This window comes from Megalobrama amblycephala, linkage group LG12 (assembly GCF_018812025.1).
Source record: "Megalobrama amblycephala isolate DHTTF-2021 linkage group LG12, ASM1881202v1, whole genome shotgun sequence".
Lineage (NCBI taxonomy): Eukaryota > Metazoa > Chordata > Actinopteri > Cypriniformes > Xenocyprididae > Megalobrama > Megalobrama amblycephala.
In genome coordinates, this window is record NC_063055.1 from 40194964 (window position 1) to 40213092 (window position 18129).

At 38.0% G+C, this 18129-nt stretch overlaps 2 protein-coding genes across 3 annotated transcripts in view; both read left to right on the forward strand.

The window, feature by feature from the left end:
- LOC125280561 (interleukin-17 receptor C) lies at positions 1 to 15282 on the forward strand. 2 transcript variants are annotated; one of them, XM_048211166.1, is made up of 17 exons: positions 1 to 253; positions 3580 to 3595; positions 5480 to 5566; positions 5654 to 5751; positions 7113 to 7205; positions 9677 to 9788; positions 9873 to 10024; positions 10182 to 10250; positions 10342 to 10408; positions 10489 to 10664; positions 10875 to 10922; positions 11006 to 11051; positions 11125 to 11279; positions 12719 to 12787; positions 13260 to 13305; positions 13390 to 13497; positions 14032 to 15282. In XM_048211166.1, the coding sequence occupies exons 1-17, from the start codon at positions 149 to 151 to the stop codon at positions 14922 to 14924; spliced, it is 2340 nt and encodes a 779-aa protein (XP_048067123.1). In that variant the 5' UTR covers positions 1 to 148; the 3' UTR covers positions 14925 to 15282. The 2 variants fall into 2 exon arrangements, with proteins under 2 accessions (XP_048067123.1, XP_048067122.1); XM_048211165.1 differs by having other exon boundaries at positions 2 to 253; positions 10872 to 10922.
- wu:fl23c11 overlaps positions 10436 to 18129 on the forward strand; it is a 25047-nt gene continuing 17353 nt past the window's right edge. The window contains exon 1 of the mRNA XM_048211168.1: positions 10436 to 10451. The gene's annotated coding sequence lies outside the window, so the exon portion shown is untranslated. The remainder of the gene's footprint in view (positions 10452 to 18129) is intronic.

Below are 18129 nucleotides of genomic sequence, written 5' to 3' on the forward strand. Positions count from 1 at the left end.
TCCCGTCCGCCCACCGCGCGCTCACACACACACACACACACACACACACACACACACACATCTCAACTCAAGTCTCACGCGCTTCTGCCTCTCCTAAGCGGTGGATAATGTACACATTAAAATAGGTTAATGTTTTTAATCTGCGGCCATGTACAGACGGTCATTTCTAGCTCATGTCGTGTTGCTGTTTGTTGTGTTTAAATGGTCGGTGTGCGTAAAGATCGTCCGTCGGGATGTTCTCAGAGTCAGAGAGGTGAGTGATTTCTCCTGAACCTACAGTACAGTAACTGTTACAGTTTTCAGCATTAAAGTGTTATTATAGTCAGCCTGGGGTAAGAGCCCGTGTGTTTGCAGGTAAATGAATAAGACACACCAACTGTTGTTCCACATTAAACTATTCATTTACTCAAACTTTTTAAGGATTGAACGCCTGAGTGTGCCTACATCAACACAAACCTGTTTCTATATAAATGTTTCTTATCTACATTTATACTTGCAGTCAAACTTTGGACACAATCACCTTTAAATCTGAAATGTTAATGACTACTGGAGCAGTGATGGCAAACATGAGACTTTTGATTTATCTGACTTTTTTTAGTCACTGTACATGATTTGCATTATTTCACAGGTTTTTTTTAAACTGTGGAAAACAGCAATGATGCTTTTGTTCAGACACAGACCCAAATATTTTGTACTATTATGTTAAACTGGATCTTCAGAGGAACTTAAGTCAGCAATTGAACATGAACTTCACATTTGAAAGCGTTTTAAATATAATCTCATATTATCAGAGCTTTGACTGTTTCTAGTCACTAGTAAACATGAGTAAATCCGAGAGGAAAATGAAGGGGAGGTTTTGATCTTCAAATTCCCCCTTTACTTTCTGGCTGAATTCGTATAGAGCTGAATGTAAATGAACGCAGGCTATGCTACAGATTAAAAGATTTAAAATATGAATGCTACATAAAACAAACAACTTTGTCCATAGTTTGAAAGCAGAGAGATAGTGTAAATCACTAAATTATAAATGGCAAACAACAGGTAAGAGCATTCATTCTGAAAGTAGAAACACATTACTGTCATTTATTTTCACTACGAATGTTAGAGACCTCGTACACACATCACGTGTTAAAAATGCTTTAACACTAATAAAATATCTGTTGGACATGTGCTCCATCTGTTTCATCCGGATCAGCCTTTTACAAAACACCAACACTAACTTCAATTTACAACATTTGAAGATGAAAATATGACCTCAGCAAACACACGGTGCACAAATCATGTTATTATTGATTATTATTAGCTGTTTTTAGATTAGTGTTTGATCGTGTTGAGTCTCTCATCTGAACTTGACTTATGTTGATTTAGAGTGTTTTCACACTGTGATGGTCGGATTGCATGTTTACAACCTGAGTTCAGTTCCTCCGTGCCCATCTCTTCACACTTTCACGTAGTTTTGGGTCAGAACCGCGGTCGGTTTGCGTCATTGCAGCGATAACTAGCGACTGAGAATGAGAACATGTTTCCTGTGTCGTTGCATTTGATTTAGAGACGCAGTGTTCATTGCACATTTGTCTGGTGTGGATCAACATCCAGAGTTCATATGAACCGAAGCCCAGTCTTCAAGTGAAGTCAGGCTTTCACATCAGCCAAATTAACCTCACTATGTGATGCCCGCAAGCTGTGTGAAAACAGCGTGAAGCTCACTAAATGTTTTTATATGAACACAGCATCACTTCTTCAGTAGAATCAGATGTTTCTGCTTCTCTCGTTGCTCTTCTAGAGATGATGGACTATATGAACACAGTATAATTCATCTCTTTCTGAACAAGAGCACATTTATATACACTCTTAAAAATAACAGTTTTCACAGTGATGCCATAGAAGAAGCATTTCTGCTTCCCCAAAGAACCTTTCAGTGATCAGAAAGTGTGAAGAACATTTGAATCATCTAAAGAACCTCGGAATGATTAAAGGATCTTCAGGAACCATCAGTGCATCAATAACCATCAATAAGGAACCTTTATTATTAAGAGTGTACAAGCTCAGTAATTTTTCCGTGTCCTTGGGGAAAGTCTTTGGCTGTATTTATGCTCATGTGATCTCATTGCTTTCTGATCATGCAAAGATTAGCTGTAAATGATGCATTCGAAACCGAGAGCAATCCATCTCCAGCACTAACCGCCATATCATGGAAATGATCTCCATTGAATTTGCATGTGCTGTAGACATAGCAGATCAAATGTATATCTGTTTATTTGTCCATGTGTAAATGTGTCGTGTTTGCAGTGAGCTCGATCTGCTGTCGTTGTGAGTTTGGAGAGGCCGAACGCTGCGGCTCTGTTTGGGCTTGTGTTCGTTCGGAGTGAACTGTGGTTCCTGTTCCGTCATGGATCCAACTTCTGCTGAGATAAATGATGATCTGTGTGAAACCCTTTCATTCAGACTGACGGAGAGAGAGTTTAGCCTTGATAAAAACCATCAAAGCTTTATTGTGATCATACGCTGAAACCGTTCACACAGTTTAAGACGCTTTTAAATCGTTTGTTCATTGTGAAAATACTAGGCAGGACAACTATATACCATTCAAAAGTTTGGATTAAAAATAAATCACAGTATATTCACACAGAAAACAGCTATTTAAAATTGCAATAATATTTCACAATATTTACTGTATCAAATAAATGCAGCCATAGTGAGCAGAAGAGACTTTCAAAACCATTACAAAATCCAAACTGTTGAACGGTAGTGTCGTGTGTGTGTGTGTGTGTGTGTGTGTGTGTGTGTGTGTGTGTGTGTGTGTGTGTGTGTGTGTGTGTGTGTGTGTGTGTGTGTGTGTGTGTGTGCAGTGATTTATAATAAGCACATTTGACGTTTTCTGGAGTATTGTTGTGTCGTCCTGCACTTTAGAGCGATTATTGTTAATTTGAGGAGGTTTGTGTTGTACGTGTGTCTCATTCTCAGCTCTGCTGTTTTTATTTAAATCTTTTGTTAGTGTTTCGAGGAAAACTGGCAGACATAAAGATAAAAATGAATTAGGGAAATAATAAACGGTTTGAAATGTCAGTTCAGGGCAACATTCATGACTTATTTTCACCGTTCATATTGTTTCAGTGCAGCTTTATATTGTTCATGTCTGTCTTCAAGCTTCATGAATCATTTAATAAAAATGTGTTTGATTTTATTTTAGTATGAATTGATAAAAGCAATAAGGTGTTAAATGTTAAGCTGTATTGTGAATATATAATTGCCTGAATGTAGATGCACTGTGTTAGATGTCTTTCCCATCAGAAGATCTCAGCTTCATCTGATGTGCAAAAATCTGTCACCATAAAATGAAAGGAAACAGTTAAAATGAATGAGAAAGGACAAAAAGGAAACAAAAGAGATAAAGAAATGGCGCAGATGTGCATTTGATCTCTTGACTTCACACACATGGTGCTGTTAACTTGATGCTTAGATGGTCACATATAGTTCAGCGGACATTGATGTTTCTCTGTAAAGATGCTTGTGTTTAGATATCTGAGGCTGAACGCACTAAATCTCTCTCTCTCTCTCTCTCTCTCTCTCTCTCTGAAGGAATGGCGTGGCGCTGGTGAGTAATTACACAATACATCATTTCACAACGTCTACATTGTTGATTTAGTTGTGTTCGGGGCTGTAGTGTGGGACATTCAGAGAGGTATTTTGTGTTTCAACATGTTCAACATTTACTTTTTAACCTGTTAACTGTCACTGCTGTTTTGAACTTATTCATGATTTTATACAAAATATACAGTTTACAAAATAAACTATAAATAGCTATAAAATCAAAGCCACACGTCGTGTTGTGGCCTTGTCTTGATGTCACAAAAATTGAGCCGCTAAAAGGATTTAAGGCGCCGTTTCCTTTGTTACACAATGTCCAAATTCAGAATGATTTTCCCAGGATGAATTTTGAGTGTTTAAGTTTATGAATGATACTGTGTTACTAAAATATGGTTAACAGGTTAAATATATGTTCCTGGTTTTATTCTGAACTATCTTCTGATATTGACACAATGTTTTGTCTGACTGACGTCACCCAGGTCTGTGGATTTTAAGTTTTTGATACTAAACTCATCATCATACTAATGTCAAAATAAGTTATTGCAGAAATTTTACTTGAAAGTATCTTTAATCGTTTTGTCTTTCTTTCCACTCTTAGATTTCTGCTAAATGAACTAGGGCTGTCAAAAGAGTATAATAATTGTGATTAATCTTATGATTTCTGACTCCTGATTGATGATTTATGAAACAGTAATAATATCAAAGTCAGTATGTGCTGTTGCATGTGATGCATTCATCAGATTTCTGAAATCGTGCAATAATTTCATGTTGACTTTGAATGTGGATTTGTCCTTCATTGGCCACTTCACAAACATGCATGTGTTTAGTCGACATTAAATGTGAACAGTATAATTGTGATCATTACAGATTAGGGGTGTGACGATCAGTTCACGAGATACACAATACCGGGTTCATGAGACGAGACAATATTTTAATACTATTTATAAGAAATCTTCAATGACAAAATATATTACAGGTAAACTAGTCTTTTATTCGACTGAAAGTCACAAAATGCAAAAAATGCAGGTGCATTTCAAAATCTAGAACTGCGACTTTGGTAATCAGTCGATTATTTTGATGATTAATCAGATTTTTTATTTAATTTTTTGGTAATAAAAATAAACCTAAGTGAACGATAGCCTTTAAAATGACTTATATATAATAACAATAAGACAATAATAATTGGTTCAAATAAAGTATCAAAATCTATTGAACAACACTGTTAAAACACCTAATGCAGTGGACATAAAATAAACATAATCAACTGCATGATGTGTTATAACTAATGCCTGCAGAGGGCGCTGGTGATTGTTGTTGTTACACTTTACAGCAGATCAAATCCTTGTTTAATATTGGCCAAACGACATTTATTTCACATCTTTAATATTAGGCCACTTCTTTATGATAGAAACGCTACAGTCACTGTAATTTCTTGAACAAGAACATGTGGACATCAAAAAACTCAGAGCGAGGGTTTAAACTTTTATTTTGAAATCGTGATGAGTAATATTTAGAAACATTGATGTATTCTCCTGTGTTGGCATGGGAAATGCCACATGTTTTGTTCCCAGATGAACGTTATAAGCAACCCAAACTCACAGCATATGCAGAGATGAGTTTGTGTGTGAACGGAGCCACTGGAGAAACACGTGACTGTAAATAAGCATCACGGTTCACTCTGAAACCTGCAGCGCAGAACAATATAATGCAAGCACTGACACTGTAAGAGGTTTTACCATGAACTCAACTCCATCATGATGATATCGTGAAACGGTTTTCACCTCAATGAGAAATGTCACGTTTCGTATGGTGGCACGAGATCTCTTCACACCTCTGCTAGAGATCGCTATCTGTCATCTGAACTCTCTGTTTCTCATGTGTTGTCCTGAAGATCGGCACCTGCCTCAGCTCAGTCTCCACACCGCTCTCCTCCAGCAGGACGTGTGTGTCCGCCTGCGGCTGTTTGTCCGTCCTCTGAGTACGTACACGACCACGGCTAGCCTCATCGGTGATTACAGATCCTTTATAACTTACTGACTTCATCTGTTCTGTCCTCTGTTTGAAGTGGGAAATGAAACCCTGACGATTGACTTCAGTGACTCTGAAACCGGAGACTCCTACACGCTGCTCCTACTCGTGTGGAAACGGAGCAGTGTTCTCTGGGTAAGTCTCGCCTTTCTTCATGAGGTTTAGTGTAGACCAGAGGAAGGACTGGGTTTGATTCAGGGCCTGGATATCAGGTCTTATCATTTGAATCATGTAAGGAGTAGAAACTTAGAGCTGCTCGCTCAAACATTAACCTAGATAAATGCGCGCTATTATTAGACACGCGTCCAGGTGTTTGTGCGGAGTGAAGCTGAACGTGGCGTGATATGGTACTACAGCAGAAACAACTTAAAATACTCCGTCCTTTTTGGTCATACAGATAAGAGTAATACATCATTCAAAACTTTATTTTATTAAACTCACAATAACAGCAAAACATTGTGCTTTTGTAAAATAAAGAAAACAAACAGGATGCACTTTCTGCCGTCTCTGTCTCCCTGAACTTGAGCGCGTCACAAAAATACACCAAAACTCAGTGTTCACTTGCCTCACAGACATGAGGAATGTTTCTATAGAAAACTTGAAATGTCAAGTGATTGTCAACAAATATCCTCAGCTTATGTAATCCATATGGAAACGACACAATCAATAAATTATTCAAATGTACATGTGTCTTTTTGCTGTTTTTCATGACACATTCATAATCATTAGGTGTGCGGGTGTGCTGTGGCAAGCCTTATGTGTGTGTTTGAGTGCTGATTAGACCACGTATTATATATAGGCCATTAAAGACTCATTATTATGATTTATGTGGTTTATTAATTTAAACACATGATTAGTTGACTAATCGCTCAAATGAATGACTGCTAGTTGACTAGTAAAATCTTTAGTTGAGGGCAGCCCTACTAAATAGGAGAAGGATCTCGCGCCTGCGGTTGATTTTGATATTCTAGGTATCATCAGCTGACCTGACGTGAAGGACTATAATGTGTTAAGAGCTCAACATTTTGTTGTAAATTTGTTTGCAAGAGATTCGCTTCACAAAAAGCACTAACCTGGACTTTATGTAATCTGACACGCGCTTCCTTTCACTTTGTGTAGTTTTGTTCATGAGTTTGAAGGCTGAATTTGCCTCGGATACGGTTGAGACTGATGATTAATGCTCTGCAGAACACACCAGAAGAGCGTTTGCTTTGTTGATAAACCTGTGTGTTTTGCTTGACTAAATGTGTAGCTGTATGGTTAGTTGTGTTCTGTTATTTGCATTTGTCATTGTTTTTGTCTACGTTTAGACCTGTGACTTATGTGTGAATCACAACCCTCCAGCTGAGTAAATGTGAAGGATCATTTGAAATGAGCGCTGTTTATTGGTTTATAGCAGGGGTCCTGGGAACGTCTAGAGGAAAAACTGTATAAAATAAATAAAACATTTAACAGATTTTATGGCATTATAATGATTGTATTTTCTTCTTCACCAGTGTATCAACAGCAGCAGCGATGATCTGCTGTTTCAGCCTCACAAAGCAAGAATTCAGACGCGTGAAATGAACATGACGTCCCATCAGGCCTTTGTGAGTGAATGCGTGCGTTTCTTTATCTGTGTTTATTGACATTTATCCTTGAGCTTCTCAGACTGAACGAGTGCAACTTCGCTGGAGCATTTATTTTATTCATGCAAAATTTCTAAAAAATAAATAAATAAATAAATTCTGGGCCGACCTTCATGTTGGTTACGTTTGAAATATGTAGTGCCTGATTTTGATTTCAAAACTATCCACCTTTTTCCTGATGAACCGACTGTGTTTTAGGTTATGGAAGACACGTGTGGTTTAAGGAAGTTTCACTCATAAAGACTGACACCAGTCATAACGTTGCACTACAATCCGTCAGTTTGACTGAATGAGTGTAAATTTCCTCCATGATAATAACGTAGCGCTTGGTATTTTCATGTGACGTGGTGTAAGAGGAATATCTGTGGCTCTCTCTGCGTTCTTTTCCTCATGATTACATACTTTTCCCTCTGTATTCTGCTGAAAAAAGACATCCTGTACTGCACATTTGTGGTCTGTAGATCCGATTTGATTTACAATATACACTACCGCTCAAAAGTTTGGGATCAGTAAGATTTTTAATGTTTTTAAAAGAAGTTTCGTCTGCTCACCAAGGCTGCATTTATTTAATTAAAAATACACTAAAAACAGTAATATTGTGAAATATTATTACAATTTAAAATAACTGTGTACTATTTAAATATATTTGACAAAGTAATTTATTCCTGTGATCAAAGCTGAATTTTCAGCATCATTACTCCAGTCTTCAGTGTCACATGATCCTTCAGAAATCATTCTAATATGCTGATCTGCTGCTCAAGAAACATTTAATGTGTACAATTGTACAAAATATTTGTGTACAATATTTTTTTTCAGGATTATTTGATGAATAGAAAGTTCAAAAGAACAGTGTTTATCTGAAATCTAATCTTTTGTAACATTATAAATGTCTTTACTGCCACTTTTGATTGATTTAATGCATCCTTGCTGAATAAAAGTATTCATTTCTTTAATTTCTTTTCAAAAAAATAAAAATAAAAATTCTTACTGACCCCAAACTTTTGAACGGTAGTGTATAATGCTACAGAAGCTTTGTATTTCAGATAAATGCTGTTCTTTTGAACTTTCTATTCATCAAGGAATCCTGAAAAAAAAAGTACACAACTGTTTTCAACATTGAAAATAATCATAAATGTTTATTGAGCAGCAGATCAGCATATTAGAATGATTTCTGAAGGATCATGTGACACTGAAGACTGGAGTAATGATGCTGAAAATTCAGCTTTGATCACAGGAATAAATTACTTTGTAAAATATATTCAAACAGAAAACAGTTATTTTAAATTGTAATAATTTTTCACAATATTACTGTTTTTACTGTATTTTTAATTAAATAAATTAAGCCTTGTTGAGCAGACGAAACTTCTTTTAAAAACATTAAAAATCAAATCTCATCTCTTTCCAGGTCTGTTTTCACACAGATGCTTTAAAATGTAATTTTCTCTCTTTTCACTTCTAATCATATTAGCAATGTTTACTGGAGTTATTCTAGAGCAGGTAAATACAATATTTATTGTCTGTCAAAATGACAGAAATCACTTTAAAATATTATCAATCAATATTCGTTAATGAACATTTGTGATTAAGGCAACATGTTACATGATACAGTGATATTTAACACGTCAGTAATATTGGGTAACACTTTATTTTACAGTGTCATTGTTACGAATGTTACATGTAGTTAATATAGTAATAACTATAAATTATGCATAATTACATGCAACGAACCCTAAATCAAATCAAATCTAAACCTATAGTAAGTAAATGTAATGGCAATGGCAATTTATTTATATAGCACAATTAAATACAATCTGTGTTGTCCAATGTGCTTTACAATAGCTAAAAACACAATAAGTAAAAAGAAAAAAAAATTATTAAGCAATAAAACACATATGCAGAGAATTTTAAAAACATACCATGAAATAGACTAAAATTGGTGCTTCAGCGTTAAAAGATAACAATAAAAGACAATGTAGTTACTTAATATTACTCAGTTCTTAGATATATAATTACAGTGTAACAAAGACACCTTAAAATAAAGTGTAACCTAATATTGTTGTGGAAATATTCAAAGGTTATTCATGGTCTGTTGTAGTAATTTATTAATGCTTTTACACTTCTAATGTTCAATAGTTGAAGGGTGAGTAGAATAAGCCAGTTTTTGAAAATGTGTATTACTGTGTTCACAGGGTGAACCTTTCACTAATTATTTACAGTTTAAAGGAAATTACACCCATAATTCATGCAAAGCGTCATGGGGCGTAGGGAAAAGGTGGATAAAATATGGCTTTTTAAAACTAAAAGCTTTGTATACTTTCCTTGCCATTTTTTCTCTCTCTCTTTGTTGGATTTATTGTAATTGTTTTAAGTTTTCTTTGTGTTTCACTCAAGCTGGTTTCAGTGTTTGTAAGTGTGTGTCTGTCGCCCTCCAGTGGATCCTGCGGTACGACTGTTTCCCGGCGCGGTCCGGCTCCACCGTCACAGCGCATGTTTACAGAGACAGTGACCTGCTGATCAGTGGATCTCACATGGTCCAGCTCACAGGTGTCTCTCTCCCTCTCTATAAATGACCAATATCTGCACCATAATACCAGACAGTGTGTATTTACATCTGCTGTGTTTAAGCAGGCGTTGAGGATCCAGTGCCTGAAGCCACAGTCAGCGTGGACGAGCGCAATAAACGCTTCACTGTACGCATGAACACGGATCAGATGGTGAAGATCAGCCTGTGCTACAAACATTCATTCCCAGAGTGTGTTCAGCGGAGATATTTTGGAAAGGTGAGTGAAAAGTTTCATCTTGTAGAGTGATGAAACTTAGAGAAACGCATAAAGTTTAGTTTACAAAACCATTTCCCCGTTTTGAAACAAATGATCTACTGGTCAGAAAATGCCCTAAATCTTACATAACCATTGAGGTGTTGTGTTTGTGTTGCAGATTAACACGACTGCCAATCAAACCGTTGATCTGAGCTTCCCGTACCTGATTCCTTGTGTCTGTGTGCAGGTGTGTGTGACTGCTTGATTTTACTTTGTTTTGTTTTGTTTTATTTCTGACCTTGGTAATGTATAACATCTACATTATTCTGTGTTCACAGTTGTGGTTTACAGGCATTGATGTAAGAAGAAACACACAGTGTCCCTTAAAGAAGAGAATACTGCCACGTGAGTCAGTTAATATGTGTGTGTGTGTGTGTGTGTGTGTGTGGTTCCATGTGTTTGACAGTTTCATCTCCTTCCTGCAGATGGCGGTGATATCTTGTCCTCCAGCTCAGCGAGAGTTCTCGGCTCTGTTCTGCAGTGGGAGCCTCTCTGTCCTGATGACCAATCAGATCCCTCTGTCTCTCTGTGCTGGCGAATCCATACGCAGAACTCTTACTGTGTCCCCGCCCCCAACGCCACCCTCCATGAGGCAAAACGGGTATGTGACGATCACATTTTAACTATAGATCACAACTATAAACTCTAAAATTTAAACTTCTAAATTTTATATTTTGTGTAAAAATGACTTTTAACAGTCCGAGCAATTCAACATAATTCAAGAATAACAAACAGAGACACATAGAAGTAGGAAACATTTAAAATACCGTGTATTGAACGCTGTTCTCAATGCACTTTGCTTTTTCAGCAGGAGTATAATGTGTCTGCTGTAGATAAACACCCTCAGATGTGTGTGAAGGTAACGCACGCTCCAGCGCACATTAACGCCTCATTAATGTGTGTTTGTGTTTCTCATGTGTGCGTATCTTTTTTGCATTGCAGTTTTCTTTAAATGGCAGTCATCGAGTCTTCTGTCCCTTCGAGTCAGGTGAGAAGCTGTTATATAGCAGCATATCGCTGCTGTCTTCCTGTCTGTCACTGATGTTTGCTGTCTCTCTCAGAGGGCCGGTCCGGGTGGAGCGTGACGGTCGTCCCTGGATCTCTGCATCTGCACCTGCACCTGACGTCTAATGTCGCCGCGTCGTTTGCTGCTCAGCTGTGCGACAGACATAAAGAGACGTGTGCACCTCGAGGACACGTCATCTCAAGTCAGCTGGTTAGTAATAGTTTTCCTGTCCAGTGTGTGTTCTTTTGCTCAAAGACATTGAAATGTTGCATGTACATGGGGTGGCCATTCAATATTAGTGGTTGACTGATATATCAACCAATATTTGGCTTTATATATATATATAGGCATTGACCAATGTGTCATAAGTGGGACTTTGATTTTAACAGTGCATGGAAAGGCATCCTGATATTAGAGTTTGACCTCACTGTTGGCTGATATCTGCCGATATTGGGCTTTTTTTTAAATATCGGCATTGGCCAATGTGTTTGAAGTGGGACTTTTGTTTTGACAGTGCATGGAAAGGCCATTTAATATCAGTGGTTGATTGTTAAATTGGCCGATATCTGCCGAAATTTGGCTTTTTTAAATATCAGCATTGGCTGATGTGTCACAAGTAGGACTTTTATTTTGACAGTGCATGGAAAGGTCATTCGATATTAGTGGTTGGCTGATATCTGCCGATATTTGGCTTTTTTAAATATCGACATTGGCTAAAATGTAATATAATTGTGACTTTTATCTTCACAGTGCATAGAAAGGCCATTGGATATCTGTGGTTGATCGTTATATTGGCCGATATCTGCCGATAGTGGGCTTTTTTTAAATATCGGCATTGGAAAGGCCATTCGATATGTTTTAAAGTCTTGTACGTTTATACAGTATGCTGTGTTTAAAGTCTGTAGATGCTCATAAAAAAGCTTATGGACACATACTGCAGTACAAATTAAAAAACAATTGGAGATTCAGGTAGTATTTGCATTTAGTACATGAGAAAAGAAATTGTATCGTATGTGAAAAGTTGGCGAGCTTCTGTTGCTAAAGAATCTGCCACATTTGTGCTTTGTTGTGTATTATAGGGAAAAAATGTGCATACATTAATGTTTTCACATCTCTAAAATATTTTAAATATATTATCCAAGTTGTTGCAGCCAAAATACCATATGAGGGTAGAGCAAATGTAATCCCAAATATTGTAATAGTTATTCCTAACAAAGTCTAAAATAATATTTCATTTCTGTGCATCGTTACAGTGAAGTTTTTATAGCAAAACTCAATGCATTGATGATAATTTTGCACACACCAAGTGAAGAGTTATACATTTTACGAGGTCATACAATGTGCATTTTTATGCATTTTCAATCGGCTCTATTAATTGTCAATAACAGTCAAATATTTTTGTAAAAGTGCTAAACTGTATCGAATAACTGATTTTATTTACATAGCTGTGCTAAATTCACATCTCTCAAATTAGTCTGTTCTCTTTTTCCTCTCACATGATGATAATTTAAATAACCAAATTTGATGAGTAACTGTGTAATAAACATTATAATGTACAGTGAGTCTGTCAGGATCCAAAATTAACCTGCAGTGTGACGATCATCCTGGTAAAGTACATTACTCACTCCCTGCAATGCTCCTCTCCTCAGGAAGGGGGCGCCACAGAGGCGGAGCTGAGCCTGCCCTTCCCCTTCCTCTCATCAGGACTGTGTGTGCAGGTAATGCATCATTCCCTGCCCGTTTCATGTGTATCATTTGATTTCTGTTCGCACTTTGTAACTATGTTAATCTATGTTAAAAAATTAAATGTATGACGGTTTCCAGAGAAATCTGAAGCAGCACAACTGTTTTCAACATTGATAATAATCATAAATGTTTTATGAGCATCAAATCATCATATTAGAATGATTTCTGAAGGATCATGTGACTCTGAAGACTGATGCTGAAAATTCAGCTCTGATCACAGGAATAAATTACACTTTACTATATATTCACATAGAAAACTATTTTACATGGGAATAATATTTCAAAGTTTTTACTTTTTTATCAAATAAATGGTGAAAACATTAAAAAAATCTCACTGACCCCAAACTTTTGAACAGTAGCATAAATTATGCAGTATGTGGTAAACATATATCATGTGAGTCTGTTTGAGTGTGTGTCAGCTGACCTGCTCCTGTCCGTCTGTAGGTGTGGCGCTTGGATCTCCATGGAAGACGAATCATTTGCCCTGACTGTAAGTACAAGCATCCATCATCATTAGTGCACACTTGCTGACAGATGGACATAAAGTCACGCTCATCATCCTGAACCTCCACAGTCACGCACAGGCGATGGGGGCTCATCATCGGCGCTGCACTGACTCTTCTGGCTGCAGTGACGCTTCTGGTCTGCTTCACACGCTGGCTGTTCAAAAGAAGAAAATTAGGTCAGTCTGGACACATCTCTTTCTGATTTTAGGCCAGAAACATGCTCTATGCGGCTCAAGAAGGAGTTATATTGAAATACTTGAACCAGATGTGTTTGTTACTCAGGTAGTTCGCTATGAACCTGTCAACAGTTTAAAGGATTAGTTCACTTTTAAATAAAACTTTCCTGATAATTTACTGTACTCACCCCCATGTCATCCAAGATGTTCATGTCCTTCTTTCTTCAGTGGAAAAGAAATGAAGGTTTCTGATGAAAACATTCCAGGATTATTCTCCATATAGTGGACTTTACTGGACACCAAACGGTTGAAGGTCAAAATGACAGTTTCAGTGCAGCTTCAAAGAGCTTTAAACGATAGAATTGATAGAACGATAGATTAAAGTCCACTATAAGGAGAATAATCCTTCTGGCCGTAGACAGCAGTGTCAGAAATGAACTTCTACATCTTGTCAATATGTTATAAAATGCTTTTATGACCCTGATTAATTTCTGTTTGAAAGATTACAGATGTTTTTTTGTTTTTTTTTTGCAGTGTGGTGGAGCGCTGAAAGACGTCCCGTGCTGCTCGTGTGCTCGTCTAATGATACGGCGCACATCACTGCCGTGTGCAGTTTGGCCTCTGGCCTGCAGGGGGAGCTCTGCATGGACGTGAGGCTGGCGCAGTGGATGCAGTGCCACCCTCAGTCCTCTCTGGCTCAGCTGGGACCCGTGCCGTGGCTGTACGGTCAGTGTCAGGCCGTGCAGAAGGCCGGCGGTCTCGTCCTGATCGCCTGGAGCCCTGACGCCCATCGGGCTTATCTGAGATGGAGGAAGAGCGAAAGAAAGGCCGAGCTCTGTAAGACAGGGCTGTACAGTGCTGTTGAAGAAGAAGAAGAGGAGCAGATGTGCTGGGATGAAGAATGCATGGAGAAACCAATGGAGTCGTCTTCGATCACAGCTCCCGTGTTCAACGCGGCGCTCTCCTGTCTGTGGACGGGAATACGCGGTGATTGCCACGGCCGGGGATTCGGCCTGGTTTGCTTCCCGAGTCTTAACAACAACATCACCTGCATCCCGAAACGACTCCGGTGCGTCCGAAAGTACTGTCTCCCGAAGGACCTGCCCTCTTTAATAAACGACCTGACCGGCTCGCAGGACGGAACTGGAAAAACCAGAGGGCGATGTTGGCCCCGTCTCCTGTCCAAAGCGCTGTCGCTGCGTGTGTCGCGTCAGCTCGCGCCCAGACTAGAGGCGAAACTTCCCGTGCCGACGGACGGCCCTAAATTCATTCCCAGCTTCTCACAGAAATTATTAATGAGCCGGACAAAGCGAAAGACGTGTGGGCAAAAGAAGCGGCGAAGTAAAGCTGTATCGTCGTGCTCGTCCAGAAAGGGCTGTTCGAAGAAAAAGACTGTGCCAGAGCTACAGACGCCACTGGATTTGTAGCCGCATGCTGATCAGATGAGGCTCTTTCACTGCTCGTGTTGCAGTCCTGTTGTTTGCATGCAGCGGTGCACAGAAGGAAACTGAAGTCGGACTGATCGAAGCAGAGCGATTCACAGACAGAGTTCAGTGCAACATTACAGTCCGTCCAGCAGGGGGAAGAGACATTAAACTACGGCCCTGATATTCTCACAGCACAGTTATGCTTGCTTCTTCCTTTGCTTCTGATCATACTGATGTAGATGTTTGCAGCAGCTCTGCAATTCAGCTCTCCAGTCACGTTATGTCTATTTCTACAGCACTTTATACAGTAGATTGCTTTAAAGCAGCAGCTTTACAGTATTAAACATGAACAACAGTGTCAGTGTCACTTTATATTAGAGTTACAGCTTCAGTTTGTACTATAAAGCGTCTCTCCAGTGTGTTCACGTTTTCACTCACTTCTCACCTCGACCGACTGAACAGAAGAAATGAACCGGGGAAGGTTCACACCTCAAAGAAGGCGGAGCCTCAGAGCCACACCCACCTGGTACATCATTGCCACAGACCAGTAGTAGTTCAAGGGCCCTATTTTAAGGTTCTAAGCGCACAGCGCAGGTGCACGTAGGGCTTGTCCGAATCCTCTTTTGCTAGCTTAAGGATGGGAAAAATGGTTTGTGCGCCCGCCGTATGATCCAAAAGTGTGTCCCTATTCTCTTTATGAGTAATGGCCGTGTTTTGGGCGTAACGTGCAATAAACCAATCAGCGTCTCATCTTCCAGTGCCTTTAAAAGCCAGTTGCGCTCACACTGTGGCAGATTCGCTATTTACATGGCGGAATTTGCAAGCGGAAAAACTTTTCATTTTAATATTTGCATGTTTGTGTGCTGCTGCGCCTCCCTCTGTGTGTTTAACAAGCAGAGTGTACGCACAATCTCATTCTCATATTACTAACATGCTCCTTAAATAACAAAAATATTGCACCAGGGCCATTCCACCGAATGGGTGCCATTTGCTTGTTGTAACTCTTCAAAATTAAACATTATTTTTCATCTTTTTTCAACACTGAATCTAATACTACACATTTTTAACTTTTCAAAATGTGTATTGGTCAATCTCAGGCAACTTTATTTATTTTTTTACAACGTTTCAACGCAGAAGATGGATGCATGTTTTCTCAGTCCTGTTACCAAAACTCACGTGCCATTTAAAAATCATGTTTAAAAGCATTGGAGTTAATTCCTTTGTATTCACCTCAAAAAAGTATTTATTTTGAAGAAATGGTTGATTATGTGTTCAAATAACTGATATTTGTGACAAAAAAAATCACTTCATTATAAGGCAAGATGTATTTTAATAAAAAACGCAAAACAATTTTCTCATTTAAAAGAAGACAAAAGCCTCAAGTTTATATGTTTTTAAATAATTTAATTTATTTAACAATTGTGTAAATGATGGATCAGACAAAACTGATAAAAACAGTGGTTTAACTTTATTTTTCTAAAAAAATAAATAAATTTAGTAACAGGACTGAGCACTTTGTAACAGGAATGAACGCTGGGTAACAGGACTGAGTGTCCATATGTGTGTGTATGTGTGTAAGAAAAAGAGTGTGTTCATGGCTGTGTGTGCATGTGTGTGAGTGAGATTTCTGTGTTGAAGGGATGTTCTGTGTGTTAGTAGTACATCCCAGTGAAGGAGGTGGAAAGAGAAAGAAGGAGAGCAAGGAAAAGAGAGAGGGGGGAGAGGGAGGGAAGGAAAGACAAAAAAAAGGGGGAAAAGATAGGGTTGCTGGTGTGTTTCACTCCTTTCCTTGCAGCATGCCATGGGTGTGTGTTTCTTGCACCTGCAAAGTATAGGTTCTCTCCATCTTCTACAAAAGATAAGAAAGAGAAAGACAAAAAGATGAAGTCACGTTGTGGTGGACTGGCTCCCTGCAATGTATGGCATTCATATTGTAAAACTAATCCTAAAAATCTACAATTTAAATAATTTCAACTGTAAAACTCATGATACAGGTAAATAGTATTATATCAGCTAATATTCACATTATTAAATAACAAAACAGAGGACTCTACTCACTCCTGTTACTCTTAACTCACTCCTGTTATTTTTCATATGAGTAACAGGACTGAAAGTAACAGGATTGAGTTTTTAAGCAAAAATGATAAAATACATGACTTAAGGACACATGGCGTACATGCTAATATCACGAGGACACTAAGCAAATACTAGTGACTTACCTAAAGTTAATATTTTTAAAATAAACAAATAACATCAAAGAAATAATTTAGGTAACAGGACAGTACGTTGAGATTGACCTTCTCAGTCATAGTTACAATTTCATCAAATATAAAGAAATTAAAATAAGAGAACTCACTTTTGGTCTTCTTATGGCCTGCGTAAGATCCAGATGATGCAACTTCCTGTTGAAAATGTGTTTCGTGGAATGCTCCAAGTTTTTTAGAGGGGGAAATGTGTGAGGGTAACAGGACTGAGTGAAAACCAGGGGACACGACTAAAATGTGTATTTTATATAACATATTATGGATTTCTTATGAAATTTATTTTTGTTTAGTATAGATGGTATAAGGAGTAACACAACAATGCAAAAATAATACGATTTCTGCAAGATTTTAATGATTATATTTAAAGTTTAGATTTAGTTAGCGGGGACATGTAACACATGCTATTTTTTTTTGTATTCTCAGTAGTTTTTAATAATGTTTTAAATTATATATTTTAAATTTGCAGTTAGATTAATGTTTAGGACACTTTGCTTAATAATAAAATATATTTTAGAGTTCATTTTCATGCATATTTATACATAAAATGTCCTGGGGACAGAAATGGCACAGATTCGGTGGAATGGCCCACCACTGACTTTAGAGCAGGTTTCAGTTGGTCAGTGGCGCAGTCGCTTTCAGGTGCCTCAAAATAGCAACACGCCAACAATGCACCAGGGGCCGGTTGCATAAACCACTTAGACTAGTCTTAAAAGTTAAGACACTCTCTTTTTTTGTTTTGAAGAGTGGTTCTAATTTCTTAAAGTCCATTGCATAAAAAGGTAGATTGGTGTAATTGGAATTGGAAAAATAACATTGATTACCCCTTGGTTAACTGCAAGCTGGTCAAACTAGTTCTGAAGACAGTCTTAATATAGTGACTAAGTTTATGCAACTTAGTCATCACACATTATGATGTTGTGCATGCACATTTTTTAAATACA